The sequence below is a fragment of the Hippichthys cyanospilos genome, chromosome 7, assembly GCF_059441005.1.
Source record: "Hippichthys cyanospilos isolate Australia breed blue-spotted pipefish chromosome 7, RoL_Hcya_1.0, whole genome shotgun sequence".
NCBI classification, from domain to species: domain Eukaryota; kingdom Metazoa; phylum Chordata; class Actinopteri; order Syngnathiformes; family Syngnathidae; genus Hippichthys; species Hippichthys cyanospilos.
Window position 1 is genome coordinate 10,569,510 of NC_142375.1, and position 19,282 is coordinate 10,588,791.

General features: G+C 40.7%; 2 protein-coding genes across 3 annotated transcripts; both read left to right on the forward strand.

Annotated features, from left to right (window-relative positions):
- Window positions 1-574: 574 nt before the first annotated feature.
- On the forward strand, window positions 575-5,056 carry s1pr5b (sphingosine-1-phosphate receptor 5b). The gene is made up of 2 exons (XM_088420442.1): window positions 575-728; window positions 1,965-5,056. The coding sequence occupies exon 2, from the start codon at window positions 2,162-2,164 to the stop codon at window positions 3,383-3,385; it is 1,224 nt and encodes a 407-aa protein (XP_088276568.1). The 5' UTR covers window positions 575-728; window positions 1,965-2,161; the 3' UTR covers window positions 3,386-5,056.
- Window positions 5,057-7,465: 2,409 nt separating this feature from the next.
- keap1b (kelch-like ECH-associated protein 1b) lies at window positions 7,466-19,186 on the forward strand. Of its 2 annotated transcripts, none has more exons than XM_088419575.1 (7): window positions 7,466-7,550; window positions 11,904-12,864; window positions 13,674-13,919; window positions 14,471-15,147; window positions 16,168-16,373; window positions 16,464-16,640; window positions 16,806-19,186. In XM_088419575.1, the coding sequence occupies exons 2-7, from the start codon at window positions 12,559-12,561 to the stop codon at window positions 17,012-17,014; spliced, it is 1,821 nt and encodes a 606-aa protein (XP_088275701.1). In that variant the 5' UTR covers window positions 7,466-7,550; window positions 11,904-12,558; the 3' UTR covers window positions 17,015-19,186. The 2 variants fall into 2 exon arrangements, with proteins under 2 accessions (XP_088275701.1, XP_088275702.1); XM_088419576.1 differs by having other exon boundaries at window positions 7,531-7,642.
- The last annotated feature ends 96 nt before the right edge of the window (window positions 19,187-19,282 follow it).

Below are 19,282 nucleotides of genomic sequence, written 5' to 3' on the forward strand. Positions count from 1 at the left end.
CACCATCTCTTCCCTTCGCTTCCCAAATTTGTGCTGGTTATGTGGGCATGTATGAGATTTAATGCTGTCACTATTAGATCACCAGTGCGTGGTGATAATAATGTGAAGTTTGACACACAAATTAAGACATCTGAGACATCAGATCAGAAATGTTGCTCGACAATAGTTAACTCTGATGAAGAGGTTCTGACATTTTCTTAAAGGGCTTGCTCAATGCATTTCGATAAGAATGGAGAGCTTGGTCCTTGGTCAAATGTCTTTTTTTTTTTTTTTTTTTAAATACTGTATATCTTGTTCAATGTGGTGATCCACAGAAATTTTTCTGCTTTTTATTTTATTGATGCATAGAGACCACGCCTGTCATACTATTTAAGTTGCCTTCATTGCACAAATGGACTTTTGCAGCAAGGTATCAGGACAAATGTTTGTAACTATTTCCCATGTTGCTGGACTATTTGTATTTCTTCATTCAGCGCATCATATATTTGTTGTTCTCATAGTTTTTAAGGGGTGAGTGAGGGAACGTGAGTGAGTGAGAGAGAGCGCGAGAGAGAGAGAAAGAGAGAGAGTGAGAGAGAGCGAAAATTGGGCTGGCCAGCCTCTTCAGCTGTTGCATGTTTGAACTGAGATCTTACTTTTCATTACCCTGCAAAGTTCGCCTCACTTGGTGGTTGCTCACATTTGGATTGTATACTTCTAAGGGGCATCTAAAACTGACCATTTTCAAGGTAAAGGTTCTTGAAAGTTATGTTTTTCATGTGATGACTTGAATTATAACTCCTTGACAATAGTTTTAGTTTTTACTTAAACTGGCAGTTTGGTAAACATTTGTTTAACTGAATTTGTATCCTGTCGACCGCTCACGATAGAAACAGTATTTTGCATAATGTGATTCAGAAAGAAACAACTGGAATTTCCCTTTATTGCTTTAAAATATACCGTACAGCGCTTAGTTTCATTTTGTTATCAAATTGCTGTTATAAGCAAAGGTTGATGCAATGCATACATCCTTGATTGAGTGATTTAGTGTTTTGGCTTTAATGGATGATTTGTTGATATTTACTGTACATCTTATAAATTTGATATTAACTTCTCAATGTGTGTGTACCAGTAAAATAAAATAAATGTATGAACTATCCTCTGCTAGGAAATGTTAACCTAAGAGGTGTCGGCAAAAAAAAACCTCACAAAGGAGCGTGTGGAATGCAGGTCTAATTACATCTGATTGACTTTAATTTCACTGCTTTTAACAATTCGAGTACAAATGTACGACAAATTCACGATAATAGTTTGCGTATGTGCTTCGGCACTGATGGCTATAGCACATTTTCAATGTGCATAACTTCAAATACCTCATCTATACAATGCATGTTGGATGTGGATGGTAAGGCTAATGCAGCTGCATTCCTTCAAATTGGGTGCACATGTCTAAAATGAGGCGAGGGCTGAGAGACTGATATGTTCTTCAACTGACACTGAGACATATGAGACTAAACATTTGCTTGACACTAACATGGCCAAAGAATGACATTTAACAACAGTAACCATTTTCACGTTATTTTAATTTAGAACTCAGCAGCAAACAAATCACTCAAGAAGTGGAGCTACAGATTAATTATTTACCTTCCTGCATCCAGTGGAAGAGTGTTTTATTATTCAGCCTGTCACTATACAGGTATACTGGTATCGATAGATGATCAACGACATATCTTGTCAAATGGGTTAACTCAGTAATTTCACAAGTGTGCCACAGCAATAGTGGTTGTAAATAAATTATTCAAAGGACATTGATGTATTTAGAATATATTTTTCCTACAGCCTTATGCTTTACTGAGCAAGGGTGGACTTATGATATGGCAACAACATGTTTTCTATAAATTACTGTTATTATTTTCATCGTTTGTATCATTTTACCAAGTTCAACATTTCTCACAGAATCCTTTTCTCATCTTTTTCTGCTGCAGTGACCTGGACAAAAGAGGGCTCAATAGCCTCCTCTTGTGGTGAAACTGAAAACATCTTGGATGAAAATTCAAGAAAATTACATGAATATCCTTTCGTCCCCTGTGTGTTGAAGGACATTTTTCCATAATGCTGGCCAAAAGCATGTCAACTGAAATGACTTTATAGCTGCTCGGCTGAAGCAAAAGTACCATAAGATATGGAGGTTTCAAGTCCTGCCCACACTGGGACTTTCCCAACTGTGCGCCCATCTTCTATGACTGTCTCCTCTTATGGCTGTCTTCAGTTCTTTTGGCATTACCAGGACAAGTCTGTCATCATGGAACATTACAACTACACGGGCAAGCTGCAGGGGGACCGTTACCGTGACGGCCTCCGACCCGAAGGCATTGCTTTCCTGGTGGTGTGTCTGCTCATCGTGCTGGAGAACGCCGTGGTTCTCCTGGCTATCTGGAGGAACAAGAAGTTCCACTTGCCCATGTATTACCTCCTGGGGAACCTGACTCTGTCGGATCTCCTGGCCGGTATTACCTACATGGCCAACATCGTCATGTCCGGGCCCAAGACTTTGCAGCTGACGCCGTTGCTGTGGTTCTTAAGGGAGGGAGGAGTTTTCATCACTCTGGCTGCTTCCGTCATCAGTCTGCTGGCCATTGCGATTGAACGCCATGTAACCATGGTGACGATGAGGCCGTACCACGGGGCAAAGCGGGGCCGGATGTTGGCTCTGATTTGTGCCAGTTGGGCCCTCGCGGCCTTTTTGGGTGTCCTTCCGATCCTGGGATGGAACTGCATCCACAGACTGGACCAGTGCTCCACCGTGCTTCCTCTTTATGCCAAGAGCTACATCCTGTGCTGCGTATCAGTCTTTAGCGCGATTCTCCTCGCCATCGTGGTCCTGTACGTCCGGGTTTTCCGCATTGTTCGCACCAATACGCAGCGCCAGCGGTTAGGCTTGTCGAGCAGCATGAGAAAGGGCTTGGCCAGGAAGTCCCAAAAGTACATAGCCCTCCTCAAAACGGTGACTATTGTGTTGGGCGTCTTCATCGCTTGTTGGTTGCCCCTCTTTCTCCTCCTCCTCCTGGATTTCTTCTGCCCGACACGCAGCTGCCACCTCCTCTTCAAGGCAGACTACTTCCTGGGGGTGGCTATGGTCAACTCGCTCCTCAACCCTATCATCTACACGTTGACCAGCAAGGACATGAGGAGAGCCATTCTGAGACTGCTCTGTCGGCCGTGTCTCATGACCCGGGATGGCCAGGTGAAGAAGATTGGCATGCCCTTCCTAGAATGCAGCTTCAGTAAGACAGACGTGCCCTCCCAGAAGTTGGAGGCTGGGATGGAGACAACAGTCTCATCTGGGAACGTGATTACCACGCCGTCTCCCATTAAGACCCTCTACCCTAAACTCTTCAAGCCTTAAAGACTTGTTAGCTCGCCTCGCACTTAACATATGGCATGTAGCACATTTTTTTTCCCACTGCAGAGTACAGCCTCAGTTTACCAGTGAGCCAGTCACAAAAGCAAACGAAGAAGGACTTGCCGTGTGCCAAGTTGATACCACATTGGTGGTTTAAACCCTTGCTCACACAAAGATTGTCCATATATGGATTACGGTTGACTAGTAACCTTTCCGTGGTGTTCCCACGGGTGTGTTTAAGCGAGTGGCCATGTGAGTGGCCATCTTGCATGGCCACTCATTTAGCGTGCTTACCGTGAATATATTCTGTGCTCTCTGTGCTGAGAAAATATGCAGGTAATGTGTGTTAACAATCGTAGAAAATAAGAACCGCAAATGATGTATATTTGCGTCACGGTTTTAATCTAAATTGCACATTTAACACAGCCCTCTCCACTAAAGAGAGGAAACGAATATATCTTCCCAATGTTTCGAAAACCCAATTTGGCTGTGATCCTTGCAGTGAACATGTGCTGATAATAGCTTTAATAGCTGTTTTTAGCTGCAAGATGGCTGCCCTCTGCCTTCAATGGCAAAAAGCGACTAGCATTAAAGGTTATTATATACGCCCGCGAGTGTTCCGTGCATCTCGCCCAAAGTCAGCTGTAATCCGAATGACGACATTTCCAACAGCAGCGAGCAGAGCTGAGTTGAGGCCGGCTGGTTCTGTATAGTGGGAAAGGACGACTATGGACAAGACTGAAAATGAGTTGGTTAAAATCAAAGCATCTTATACACAAAGCTAAGGAATATAAAATATTCCTTTTGAAGACTAATCAATGCTGGTTCACTTGTAGACAACCATGACATGTAGTTTACACAGTGAGACAACAAGGCCACTCAAATGTGAACAAAGCAAGTCATGTCAACTAATTTGCACTGAGATATCATAGAGAACAGAGAAATTGGCTTGCACTTCTGTGGTTGTGTGGTTTGAATCCAAGCCTGGAAGGACGCTTTGATGAAACCAATGACTGACTAATGTAAATATATCACATTCAGACTTTTGCTTGAGTAGCTTTCTTCAGGCCCTTGGTGCGGTTTCTCATAAATGAGCACAGACACACACGATGATGTACATCTGTAAACATATGGATTTCGCTGGATCGAAGGCCCTGGGTGTGATGATGTATAGTGTGTTCAATAGCCTCCGTAGTTTACATTGTTGGCAATTCAAGGGCAAAATGAACAGGAAGAGAAACTCATCTGTGGACCGCAAAAAGATTCAATGCTTAGTGTGGGAGAGAACAGCAGAGTTTTGAAATGACAGGGATGTCATCCTGTGCCCACTGAAAAATGTGTTGGTTTTGGTGTGAAATGTCAGCCCGGATGCAAAGCTAGGACACATGAGCACAATATTTTTTTGAATACACTGACAGAACCGTCACATTGTTTCTTTTATATCGTGTGGCATTACACTTTTCTACAAATGTCTTTTGTCCTCTGCCAGGACATTAATTGAGAAATGATGGAGTTTTGTTGTTTTTATTTTTGTACTGTAATTCATCTTGTGAACATTTCTCCTTGAAAACCTTTAGTAACTGTTATATAGTAAATTATGTACATTTTATAACAGTGTCTGTTATTGATGTCTTTTTTTATCATTATTATTAAAGGACTTCAAATGTTTCTGGATTTGGGCTAATTCTAACTGTTTCAAATTGTGCATTTTGACATTTCAGAGAACAACAAGTAGCATGACAGGAAATGAGCCCTCTTTACTCACATCTGCCAAGAACATTGACCTATTATATAATACATACATAACATACATAACTAAGCAGAACACAATCCAACTCTTATTCAAAGGGTGACCAAACCGTTTTGGTCCTTTTTTTTTCCTTTGTATCAACACATGAGGTTAACTGCCGTATGCTACAATAAAACAAATATAGCGTGGTTTACCACATAACTTTCTTCCATTGCAGACCGACTACACTTGCAGGGGTGTCAAACTCATTTTTATCATGGGCCAGATTGTAATCATAGTTTCTGTCAGAGGGCCGGAGTGACTGCTAATCAAGTTATTTTAAGTGTGTCCGTCACACACTTAGCCACTTGAAATCAAAGGCTGGTAAAAACAGTTCAAAAGTGACAGATAGTTATGTTTACTGAAGTGTGTCAAAAACATTTAGTTCCATGTTCATAATATTATCTCAAGTGATCTGGACCAGTACCTCGTGGTCTAATAAATTATGAAAAATGACTGTTTCGCATTTTAGTGCAAATAGTTACAACTAGCCCTCATTCAGTTATTTCCACCTTTTTGAAGATCGTATGATCAGTCTGAAATGTCATTGCAAAAATGTTTGCAATTTCAATAATAGTATGAATCAGTCAAAGGTTTTATTGGATGTTTTTTACCGTCTACGTTAATTTGCATGGACAACCGTACATTTCTAAAAATGTCTTCATCACAGAAATAAAATGTTATACCATGGGGGGTACGTTTTCTTCTGTACCTCGATGAGAATCATCCTAAAATAATTTCACTTCACAGGAGCCAATCCAATCTCAACATGTTACACTTTTCAAAAAAAAAAAAAAAAAATCCACCCCAGTCTGGATTATGACCTTTGAAGAGCTGCTAATGGCCCACAAGCCTTATGACTGACACCACTGCTCTACGTTACCCATACAGTAGGTATGAGTGTGAGTGTAGTTTGCATCTTGCCTACTGTCACCTGGGATTTGCTTCGCTCACCCGCAAATCTAATGAGGGCAAGTGCTATGGCAAATGGATAGATAAATGCTAAAAGCGAGCTCTATTCAAATTCATATTTGCTTTAGTGATATCCCCACGCTCCCAAAAGACAGACTTTAATAAATGAGCCCAAGTGGGTTTGGGGGTTCCTTTGATTGTATTTCCACATGTTGTTCCTATGCTAGAGGTGTCCACTGATGAGAAATTTATTAACAGACCCCCTCTTCTCATGTTTATGATAAATTAACATAGCAAATTAAACTGTCAGAGATCATAAAGTAATATTTCCAGGAGACTTTGCAGCCCACTGGACCAATTCTTCAGCAACGTGCCTTTTATGACAGAAAACATAACACCAAGCCTATCTTGGAGCAGCCTTAGGATAATGTTTTGGGTTAAAAAAAATATATATATATGTCTGCAAGGACCTATTTAAGCAACTGGGGTCAATAGAGTGTAACGAAAGACAGAGTTGGAGTGATGAATGTAAAGGAAAGGCCAGGTTATATCATTGCTTTGTTTTGAGTCATATTACATTTTGGAAGTCATCTGTTTAATCAGTAGTGAGTCCTGCCAATCAGACGACTGCAATGGTTTAGAAAACTATAATATATATATAAGAAAAAGAAAATGGCTCATTCAGCTCATTTTTTTAACTTGTGTATACAGTACATAGCTTTGCCTTTTCTTGCCACCCTGTGGTTGTAGGTAGAATAGATGGTTGTACATGATTCAATCTTTAGCCGGCCACTTTTACCAACTGCCAAAAGACTATGATAGATGGATGGATGGATGGATGGATGGATGGATGGATGGATGGATGGATGGATAGATAGATAGATAGATAGATAGATAGATAGATAGATAGATAGATAGATAGATAGATAGATAGATAGATAGATAGATAGATAGATAGATAGATAGATAGATCAAAACAGTGTAAATACTATATAAAGCATATAACAACCAATACAAACATTGCCACAGCACTGAGAGGTTTTTGAAAAACAGAGGGTTATTATAGTTTAAGAGCTTGTTATAAAAAAGAACTAATGAAAAGCAATTGATTGATCGATCGATCGATTGATTTTGTCGAGGTTGTTAACGTTGAACAGTCTACTTGTAGTTTCATTGAGCTACCCTGGCAGTCAGCCAGACCAGTACATTTACTCTGACACACAGTCTTTTCTTAATAAAAGCTCTTAAAGATTTGAGCCCATTGACCGTCAACATGAGTCAACTAAGGCCACGGCAGAACGCTCTTATTGTGAAGGGGAGGGGAGGCCCTCGTACAATGCTTAGTCATGGTGAGTTACCGCTACCCCCCCCCCCCCCCCCCCCACACACACACACACACACACACACACTCCCTCCCCCTTTCTTATGTGGCGCACAGTTTATCATGGAGGTACTCGGCGACACGACGTGAGTATGTTTTCTGACAGATTTGCCCTCAAGTTCGACTGTAATGTGGACATTGTGGAAAGCCAGCTGCTGACTATACCACCGAAACACGGGTAGTTGCACCCGATTGTGCGTGTTTGTTCTCGAAGCGGTTTAGTGCGCTAGCTACCGTCTGTTGTTATTATCAGGAAGGTAGCTCGTTCACTTTGATTACAATGAAGTGCAAGCTCATTTGCGTCGCCCAGAAACAAGTTGGACGTTTTCGTAGCTCCGAAGAAAGACTTCTGTGATTTTAGCTTTATGTTTGGCGCATCTCTGTTCTGAGCGTTTGGCCGCTGGCGTTTTCGAGCAAAACAAGCGCCAAGTGCGGCATGTGGATGTGAATTGGTACAAAAAAAAAAAAACAAAAGCAGAAGAAGCAATGAATGGAGAGGGTTGAGTACGCGGCAGCCGTATTCTGTGTAAATTCATTATGTAAGAACTGGCTTCACTTGTGGGTCATGTTTTGGTACATTCAGTTCCACGGTGAAGAGTTAGAGATGAGTCACCGAGTAAGTCCTTGCCAGCATGCCAGTGTTCAAACGTATTCGAGTTTATTGGCTTGTCCTCGTTTGCCCATTTACAGTCCGAGTTTCTTGCTTCTTGGTTTTAGTTTGGTTTTTTGTTTGTTTGTTTTTAAAATCAGAGGCAACATGTAAAAGCTGTTGTGTAAGCTTTAGGGCTGAGGGACAAAAAGTGGGAGTCACAAACTGTGTTGAACTCGTGCAGTAAGCTATAGGTTTTCTTTGAAATGCACAAAATTGCATTTTTAGGACAGAGACCTTTTTTTTTTAAATTCCATTTTCTAGTTATGGTTTGCCGCAGAGTGTCATTATGAACACCGTAGAAATGTATGTAATGTTTGTCACATTATGTTTTTTGTTACATTCTGTATACCTGTACTGTTATTCAATACATATCCCTGCATTTAGTTATATGGTTGAAACGTTCACAACAAATGTACTTTGAAATGATAAGTCACGGGGTCACAAATTTAACAATGGAAGCAGGATAAGTAGTTAAGAAAATTCACTTCATGAAGGGATCTCATTAGAATGCCTCTCATGCCGAATATTCGACTTTGAATAATCTGTTAGCCCAAATGAATCAATGTCATTGAGGCAAATAAACTAGTGTAAAAATATATTACTTTTTTCATAACCGTAGGCAAGCATGAAACTTTTAAGTTTTTGCATTGACATCTCAAAATGTTTGGCTCTGAGGCCTGGGTCAATGATGAACACATTTTTTGTTAGTGTTCAGATCAGTGTGAATCACAGACCAGGTAGCTGTTAGCTAAGGAACTTGGTTTGGATGCAGAAACAAGCCTAACCACACTGTGCAAAGCTGGGACGGACTTTTGAAATTGTCAGTGTGCACTTTCAGGTTATAAGCAGAGTAGGCAAAGCAGTACATCACGTGCGCAGCATGTTTCATATCACTGTCAAGGTTAACTGTTTGATTACGGCTGCATTTTGACCTTAACAATTTTGCCATTTGTCAAACACTGGAGCAGTGAACAGCTTTCCAAAATAGAGTCAGGTGCTCTTAGGTGTAAATGCAGATGCCAGTTGACTCCAACCTGAGGCAGTTTGGCTTTTTAGCATTACTGTGGAATACTGCGATGAGAGTTGCCTAAAGTGGCTACTCCTTTGGGAGTATTAAATCCACAACTAAGCCTGCAACTAACATTTATTAATTGATTATGCTATTGATGTATCAGTAAATTGTATCTAAAAAATATTTTCCAGTGCTTTATTCAAAAACAAGAATTTATTTTGTCTGTAAATTGTTAATCATACATTTCCAATATGAAGCTTAATATTTTATCAACACAAAGATTATAAAAAATAAATACCAATTCATTCATTTAGTTGTCCTTTTCTGTTGGGTACCTCAACAACAGTTGCCCAGAGTACTTTCCCAAATCCATGAGTTTTAAACACACAACTAAGCCTGCAGTAACAATTACCTTATTTTCCCGACAATGAGCCACAGCAGCAGAAATTGAGGGGGAAAAAATATTTTTGTCACAAATAAGTCACATTGGAGGTCGTAACATCAGATATTTATGCAAAAAGATGGTATATGGATGTGTTTTAATTTTTTGGGGAGTTGTCTGCCAATAGCAACATCCTCTCGAACAGACTGAACATTCCTGCATGTTTGGTCCCAACATATTTATAGAAAATGGATGGATGGATATTTTTGACACTCACAGAATACTGTCAGTTAAATAGAAATTCAAAATCAATACTTCATTAGCATCTTCTTTTGTCTCCCTTTGTTTGATAAATTATTTTAATGAACATATAAACACATTGCAAATAATTCATATATACAATCATAAATATATAAATGAAATAATATAATCATATATTAACACGTCACAAATTTACCCAAACTTTTCTACAAGCTCTTAATCAATTTAAACATTTTAAAAAATATTTTTAATAACATTATTTCAGAACTCTTTCAGTACAGCCATTGATCACATCTTTTCAGTTCTATTACATAGTTGTTCCCTAAAATGGCACCTTGAACAGATACACACATTTGTTTGACGGGTGCATTGTCTCCTGTTGTCTTGCAAAAAAGTCCCACTGGACTATAAGACGCAGGGCTTGAATAATGAGGAAAACGTTAGGATTTATAGTCCAAAAAATACGGTGCTTTATCAATTGAAAAAAATCTTTTTTTATTTCAGTCCCATATTATTTCAAATTGATGGTGTAGAAAATGCACAAATTTAGAAAAGGGTTGGTTATTGTTTTTTCCAAAGTGAAAGCAAATGTTCGATTATGATCCAACACATAGTTGATCAGGATGCTTTCACAGAACTACAGAAATCAGAGAATACTGCAGAGAAGCTAAAATTCTGAGCATTTGGGCAATTCTTCATGAAAAAAAGTAAATGATTAATGTAGTATCTAAAATAATCAATTAATTTGATAATTATTTACTTTTCAATTAATCAGTGCACCTTGAACACATGGCTCTGATGGCAACTGACCTGTCAGGAGTGAGATATAAACACCTGCCTCCAAAGACCAGAAATCCCTCTTGCTCATACTGTATGGACTTTGTTGTGTTTGTTAGACAAACACCATTGACATTTTACTTTCTTTTTGTTATTTATGATCCCATCTTGTTCTGAGCACCGAAACTGAACAAAACAAACAAAAAATAATAATAATTTCACCTCTCAATCAACTGCAACGCATGTAATATAATATTTGTACGCAAGTCAAACTACGACACTTTTGCTTGTATTTTTCATGGACTATTTTCATTGTTTCATACAAGGAAAAATAAAAGACTGAGTCATGCTGAGTGAGGACTTAATTTCAGTCACACCCAAAGTTTCAACTTCCATGGCCTTCATTCATGATATGGCTTCTTAAGCTGGTTTTAAACATTTACAGTTCAGCTACAACCTAAGGTTGTGTTTAAATTCTAGTGCTCTGCTTGAAACCAAATCAAAACAAAAATGGTACATTTATTACTGGTTTACCCAGCGCTTAGAAAATGGATGAAGTCCCAACACAATTCAACACTGTGACTTTTTTTTTTCTTAAGAAAAATGGCAGTATTTTCTTTGCCAGTTCCGACATACGTTGCCACCTTCTTCAGAAGTTGTCCAATGACAGCTGTGATGTATGGTTTTATCAGCTAATGTTGCTCCTGGCTGTAACTAATGAATCTACTAAGGTAATTACATACAAACCTTCCTGTCACCCGTCCCGACATTGGAAAAAAAGCCGTAACAATACAAAGACGGACCTTTTGAACCACAGTTCGACACCATTTGGGATGTATTGCGTTCAGTACGATAATGCTGGCTCTTGAATGCTGGCATTCATACTTGGGCTGCACCAGAGTTTGCTTTCAAGCGGGCTAAGACCGAGAACACCTCCTCAAGCATTTTGAATGCACTCTTAAGTTGATAGTAGATTGAATGAAGTTTGTTGAAAGCCACTCCCCGGCAATAAAATAGCCCGTAAATGTCTGTTTTTCTTGGTCGCAGTACTTAGATTTTCCATTCACATCTCATACACGTCACTGCACTAGATCTAAGGTGCCTCAGCTATGTTCCAAACATGAGGAAGGAGTCTATAATCTGTGCTGCGATGACTTCAAGTGGCATGACAAGAATGAGGTGTCAATGTCATTGCACTTGGAATAATTTCTCTAAGCATATTCCTGCTGTGGCATAGAATACAAAAAACCAGGGATCATGTTTATTTAACTTTAGTAGGTACGCGCAGAGATGTATTTTGACACCGTATTAAGTAGAGTGAATATCTAATGTCCCTTTCTCTCCTCTCATTCCAGGTGTTGAGCCGTGGACGGATTCAACAACAAAAGCTACCAAATAATTGTTACTTCTCCCAGACTTCCATTTTCAGAAAGACCACCAAGTTATTCTTACAACAAATTTTTGTGCACAACACTCAAATGTTTTTTTAAATTTTCGGTGAAAGGAATCCCCCCCCCCCCCCCTTCTGAACTGTTTTTCGGTGTGCTGATTGAAAACATTCCAACTAACCGGGTAAATGGGCTGTCCAGAAACGCAAGAGCTTCATTTTGCAAATATTGGACTACATTCTCTTTTCCCATCAGAGTTAAAGAATTTGTTTGCAAAGCTGTTTTCATGGCACAAATAGCTGAAACTGGTTTCAGTTGAGGCTATTGAGTTTTGCTAGCTCTCGCTAGTCAATGGAATTCTCAAGTTTCATTACAGCAATGTTGGAACTGAGTCACGTAAGAGTCCAAGAAACTATGTGGTCCCTTGTAGCGCGGCAATGAATCACAAAGCTTGACACAGGTACTGAACTCAACAAAAGAGTCATTGTATCTGCATAAATTTGAATCGAAGTCAGACAAACCACAGGACCCACCCCAATTTCACCCACGCTTGCCCAGTGGTGCCATGATACTGCCAAATGTTTCTTGCGTGAGACACTAAGGAGAGGAGACAAGGAAGGAAATGTCAGAGTGCCTGACAGAATGCAAAGCGCTGGTGACACCGTCCACGCGCAACGGCCACCGCATTTTCAGCTACACCCTCGAGAGCCACACGGCCGCCGCCTTCGCCATCATGAACGAACTGCGTCTGGAGCGCCAGCTCTGTGACGTGACGCTGCGCGTGCGCTACCGGGACCTGGAGGCTGTGGACTTTGTGGCTCACAAGGTGGTGCTGGCGTCCTCGTCGCCGGTCTTCAGGGCCATGTTCACCAATGGCCTGAAAGAGTGTGGCATGGAACTGGTGCCCATCGAGGGCATACACCCCAAGGTAAGACCCCTCATGCTGAAATCACTTGCTTTGATTTGTGATGTGACGAGTTGTATAGTAAGTAAGGTAAAAATTATATATAGTGAGGTAACAATGATTCTAAATCATTTTTACACTCCAGGCACAATCCTCTGCCACAGTACAGGATTGCTGTTAACATTAATGATCCTAACCAAACTTTAAATGTTGTATCGAAACATTTCAGGACCATAAATAATAAGATTAAAAAGAAATGAGTGTCCCTTCTTCCACTTATCCTTGCACGGCACATGACCTTAAAAAAAAAAGTCCCTCATACTATACAGTTTTAATTTTTACTATAGATATGTTTAAATGAAAGTTTGAGATCATACTTTTTATAACAAGATTTCATTATCGGCTAGCCATGGCTGGCCTTAGTTCCTCTCCAGCACCTTGAACAATGGTTAACTTTATTTTTGCATTTTCATGACGGCTGAGTGTTAAAATGTTACTGAAAAGATCATCTGTATAGTTAAAGGTTTTATGATGCTGACAACTAAGCTCCGTGTTGATCACTCTTACCCTGTGGTCACATGCAAACAAAAAGCATGCACGTTAGGTAACAAGTTAATCATTGAGATGCTTGGTCTTAGGGAATTTGCCTTTATATTTCAAATCCAAATTTTGGATGACTTATATTATTTCTGAACATTTTGGTTGTTCCGCAAACCACATGCCTTTTCATAGTCATGTGGCTGACCAAGACACTGGAAAAACTACAAGCTTAACTTACAGAGACAATTACCTAGTTTTATAAAACAATGTATTCTGTCCTCCTGATTATGCAGGTAATGAATCGACTGATTGAGTTTGCCTACACAGCCAGTATCTCTGTTGGAGAGAAGTGTGTGATCCACATCATGAACGGTGCTGTCATGTACCAAATAGATAGCGTTGTCAAGGCCTGCTGTGACTTTCTGGTCCAGCAACTTGACCCCAGTAATGCCATTGGCATCGCCAGTTTTGCGGAGCAGATCGGCTGCACGGAACTCCATCAGAAAGCCCGGGAATACATCTACATGAACTTCAGTCAGGTACTCTCATCAAACACGCGCAGTATTTGCACAGTTGCATCTTTGCTTGCAAGCTCAATTTGTTCCATTGCAAAGATCTGAAATCAGTTTAACTGTAGAACAAATGTATTTTCCACATTGATATAAATGACATTAATTCATTCCACCACTACCCCAAAAAATCATTTTTGCTTTTGGTTTTAATAAAGAAAAACAACAATCTATTTTTTTTTTTTTTTTAATCAATCGAAATGCATTGGTCTTGTAAATGTAATTGCTGTTCTCTAATATTTGTACGTTTCACAGAATCCTAAATCAGATTACAGTAGTAACGCAAACAAATTGGAGGCTTTATTACTTCAGTGTTTCATGTTTCGTGAAACAATCAAATGTATCACGCGACATGCATTTATCAGGAACTTTATAAATAAGTAGAATTTAAAAACAAAAATATTCCCCTCCCAAATTGCAGCCCTTATCATTTTAAAATTGCTTTCACCTAATGTGGATTTGAACTCGATTCGTGAATTATTCGGCCTTTTTGGAGTTGGTAACAACATCCTCGTTTCCAGGTGGCAACCCAGGAGGAGTTTTTTAACTTGTCCCACTGCCAGCTGATGACCCTCATCAGCCGCGATGAGCTCAACGTTCGTTGCGAGTCTGAAGTCTTCCGCGCGTGCGAGGCCTGGGTGCGCTACGACCGAGAGAACAGGCGGCCGTACGTCCAGGCCTTACTCCACGCTGTTCGCTGCCATTCCCTCACCCCCAACTTCCTGCAGGCGCAGCTTCAGTCGCTTGACTGGGACCCCCAGTGTAAAGACTACCTTGCGCAAATCTTCCAGGACCTCACCTTGCACAAGCCCACCAAAGTCAATTCTTGCCGAACCCCCAAGGTGCCCCAGCTCATCTACACGGCCGGGGGCTACTTCCAGCAGTCCCTCAGCTACCTGGAGGCGTACAATCCTTGCACGGGGTCCTGGCTCAGGCTGGCCGACCTGCAGGTACCTCGCAGTGGACTGGCAGCCTGTGTCATCAGTGGGCTTTTCTATGCCGTGGGTGGGAGAAACAACGCCCCTGACGGCAACATGGACTCCAATTCGCTGGATTGCTATAATCCCATGAACAACTGCTGGTTGCCATGTGCGCCCATGAGCGTCCCCAGAAACCGAATAGGAGTGGGAGTCATCGACTGCATGATATATGCGGTGGGTGGATCCCATGGATGCATTCACCACAACAGCGTGGAAAGGCAAGTTTTCGGACAGTCCGTCGAGATAAAACGCACGTGTTATAGGACGAGAAACAAAGAGTTTGAGTCAATGTAATGGAGCGTTTAACCATGTCAGAGGACTATTTCCTCACCAAAAGCACCTCCATATTGGTGTTTACTTCATTCGCGCTTCTCTGAGCATTCCTGCTCGTTGCCCCGCTCTCAGTAGCAGCCCCACCCGATCAGAGAAAACAACTAGCAGTTAGTTCACATATAAATAATGTTTCTTGTATGTTACACTTTAAATAGTGTTCTTTAAGTCACCTACAGATGATTCTTCAACAATTTCCCATGCGTAAACCTGACAGTCGTGCGGCCTGTTACTTACTATGAGATCTGTAACTTCCCTTGTATTTTTTTTTTCTTGATGAGCAGACTCGGCATGGTCTTGACTTCCCTTTACTGGTTAAAATTTGAACACTTAAAACCAAACAATAGAATGTTTGTATAACAGGTTATGATCTCAGATAATACAGCTCGCTTTTTAGGAAGTTTAGGAACTTTCTTTCCCTTTAGGAAACTCCTTGTGCTAAAACTGTCCATAATGAAAGCCACCTAACTACTAAATCTATGTGATTTTAAGTACCTACACAAATAGGATCAACCATTTGGCTACCATGTGTTGCACCAAATCAAAAAATGGAACCGGTCTTTGCATTCGGGTGTTTTCTGTTTTACCTCAGCAACAGTCAAAGTACTGCTGATTTATCATTTTATTTTATTTTTTTCACTTTTTTAACATTGGAAATTATTCCAAACATCTGACATCCTCAGTTTTTGGTGGTCTTTCCTCCTTGCCATTGCAACTGCATCCATCTGCAAGAAAGGTCAGTTTAGAAAAGGTTGGCGCAATTTTGATTCCAGCAAAGCTTCAATGTGCTTATTTTTAGTCAGCCCATTCTTAAGGTTGACTTACCCGACTTGGTCAACTCATTTGTTTTTCATCCCTAATCAAGATAAAACTTGATCTGACTAGCATACGTTGCGTCTTCTCTGTAGGTATGATCCAGAAAGGGACCAATGGCAGCTGGTCGCCCCCATGTTGACAAGGCGGATTGGGGTGGGCGTGGCCGTTATCAACAGGCTACTGTACGCCGTGGGCGGCTTTGATGGGCACAGTCGGCTCAGCTCGTGCGAATGCTACAACCCGGAGAGGGACGAGTGGAAAACCATGGCCTCAATGTACACTATGCGCTCTGGAGCTGGTGAGCAACAAATACAGGTTTAGGTTTCTTTAAAAATAAATAAATAAATAAATAAAATGAAATTAATTGACCAACATCTATCCTCCTCAGGTGTTTGCGCTCTGGGCAATCAAATCTTTGTGATGGGCGGGTATGATGGCACAAACCAACTAAACACAGTGGAGCGCTACAATGTGGAAACGGACACGTGGAGCTTTGCTGCCTCTATGAGGCACCGACGCAGTGCTCTGGGAGTCACTGCTTTACATGGACGCATCTATGTTTTGGGTGAGGAGCATAGTCCCCCTACGCAGTATACCTACTGTAGCTCTATATTACAGAATTGCTGATATAGTGTGGTAGGTCTCAAACATATCCCCGCTGTTGTTAGACTAATTATGTTTTCCCACTAAAGCAAATTAGACAAACTGAATGACTGGTTTGTGTTGACAGGAGGCTACGACGGCAACACGTTTCTGGACAGCGTGGAGTGTTACGATCCCGAGAAGGACACTTGGTCTGAGGTAACGCACATGACGTCCGGGCGTAGCGGCGTTGGCGTGGCCGTTACCATGGAGCCTTGCCAGAAGGACCTGCCCCAGTGTCCCACACTCGAGCGGGAGGAAGCCTCACTAAACAATCGGCAACACAGCACACTGTAACGCCCTCCCTCCCCATTGCCGTCACCCCTCTTCACTTACATATTGATTCTGGAGCTAACACCAAATCAGTATTCGCGCTTGAAAGGTCTGAAGTCCACTGTCAGCGGCGGTATAATCAATGGCGACTTTCTTTGGACCTCACTCTGTGCTCACTTCTGTATTTTGAGGTCCTCAAGCAGAGCCTCATCTCACAGATTTGACTGACAAGGGCTGCCCGCGTGCACTCATCCATCAAAGGCTCTTTATTTCTAGCTAAAGGAGAGAAGTCTGTATCAAGGTGTCATTTCAGAGGGAGCAAATATTGTTTATATCATCTCATCCAATTCAAAGTCACTCTTGTTTGTCACTTTGGGGCCGTTTGTGCCAACACCGCGCTTGTACATGCGTGCGTGTGCGAGCAATTGATTGTGTGAGCGAGCTTGCATTCGTGTACTGAGGGGCGGGTAAAAAGGTTTCCATGATGACCGGCGTCACACTGAAAGACTTTCTCATCCTGAAGCAGGGGACTCCAAAACAAATTTATTTGAATTTGGTAGTCGGCGTAAAAATTATTGTGGGAAAATATGCAAGGATAAATATTCAAACGTAAGTTATGGGTCATAAATGTAGTATTGGTATTGAGGCGGAATCAAAATCAGGAGTGGAGCCTTTTTCCCCATTTGAGAGCCTTTTCAGTGTGTCATCTACAGTGTATTTTCAAATTTTGATTTTTTTTTTCCATATTTTCTCAGATGTTTTATTATGGCCCAAGCACAGACGCGAATTCCAGACCAGTGCCTCTTAAACTGTGGTCCCAGGACTTCCAGGACAATCACGCTGCAAAATTATAGATTGTTAAGTCCAAAACCAATTATAGTGGGCCCCGGTGATACGAGATTAATCCGTTCCGCAGTTGAGCTCATAAGGCGAATTCACCGTATGGCGGGCAAGCCAAACCTATGTTAAATAGCTAATGCGTTTCAAACCCCAGGTAAAAACATCAGAATTGTACACACACATTAAAAATTGGTACCAAAATAGTATAGTAAGTGCTACGTATATATAATATACATGTATACAATCAGGAAACATCATAAATAAAAAATATAGAAAGGACTTATTTACCTTTGAGCGGCAAAGCAGGGAAAATACCTTTAAGAGGGATCGAAAAAACTCAGTATTCCACATTGCAACATGAAAAAACGTAAGCCAGGGACGCTGTAACACGGGGGTCCACTGTACTCTTACTACCCTAAAGCTCCTGTAAAGTAAATTGTACATACATAGAAATTGTTTCCAAAGGCAATATGCAGCCTGTATACTGTATTATAAGTATTATCTTCCAAGATAGAAGATACTTGCTGAAAACATGGAAAGACTAAAGCTATGCCATCCTGACTTGTGGACACAGACTTAACATTTTTTTGCCATTTCAAAGTTTTCAGACAGCGGCAATGTGTGTGTGTGTGTGTGTTTTTTTTTTTTTTTGTTTTTTTTTTGGGAGGGGGGGTAAGATTTAAATTCTCCAGATAACATTTTCATGCTAAGTGGGCCTGAACATGTTTGACCAGGTGATACCTGGTCTTTGATGTACGTGCCAAGACAAGGGTTGCAACGTTTATGAGAAAATTTAATACTGTAGCTTTTTAAACATCTCACTGAATGTTTTTTAAACACCTATTTCTCACTGGAAAGTTGAGGGGTTTTCTTCTTCCACCGGACCTCAAAAACAAAAGTGACCATGTTTGTTCTAAGTGTTCCAACAATTGAACACAACGAACAAATAAACAAAAATGTGTTTGCAACAGCCATTTAAGCTATAAAGGTTTCTACATGATGTTTTGTACATTGATATTCAAGTAATTCTTGTACAGAATTGAAGAGCTCACCTTTTTATTTATTAGTTAATTTCGTGTTCCTCCGAACTGACAACACTTTTGTATCGAAACTGGCTGGCGTTGTGTTGTGTGTTTGAGCAACGAGCATGTGTTGTAATTGAGTCCAATTGCCTATCCCTGTTGATGTGGGGAGGGGGGGGGGGGGCTATCTGTAAAGAGTTCAGTTCACTTTCAAAGGGATTTTGTTGTTCATCTATAACTGAGTTGGGAATTCGAGTATTTAAAATCTGCTTTGTACATTTTTCCAACAGAAACCTGTACAATAATTGTATAGTAAAACAAAATGTTTATTGCATTGTGTGGTGTCGTGTGATACGAAAATCGAAAATTCATCGCGCATAACAAGTACAAAGGCATGAAATTAATTTAACAATTTCAGCCCATCCAAGAC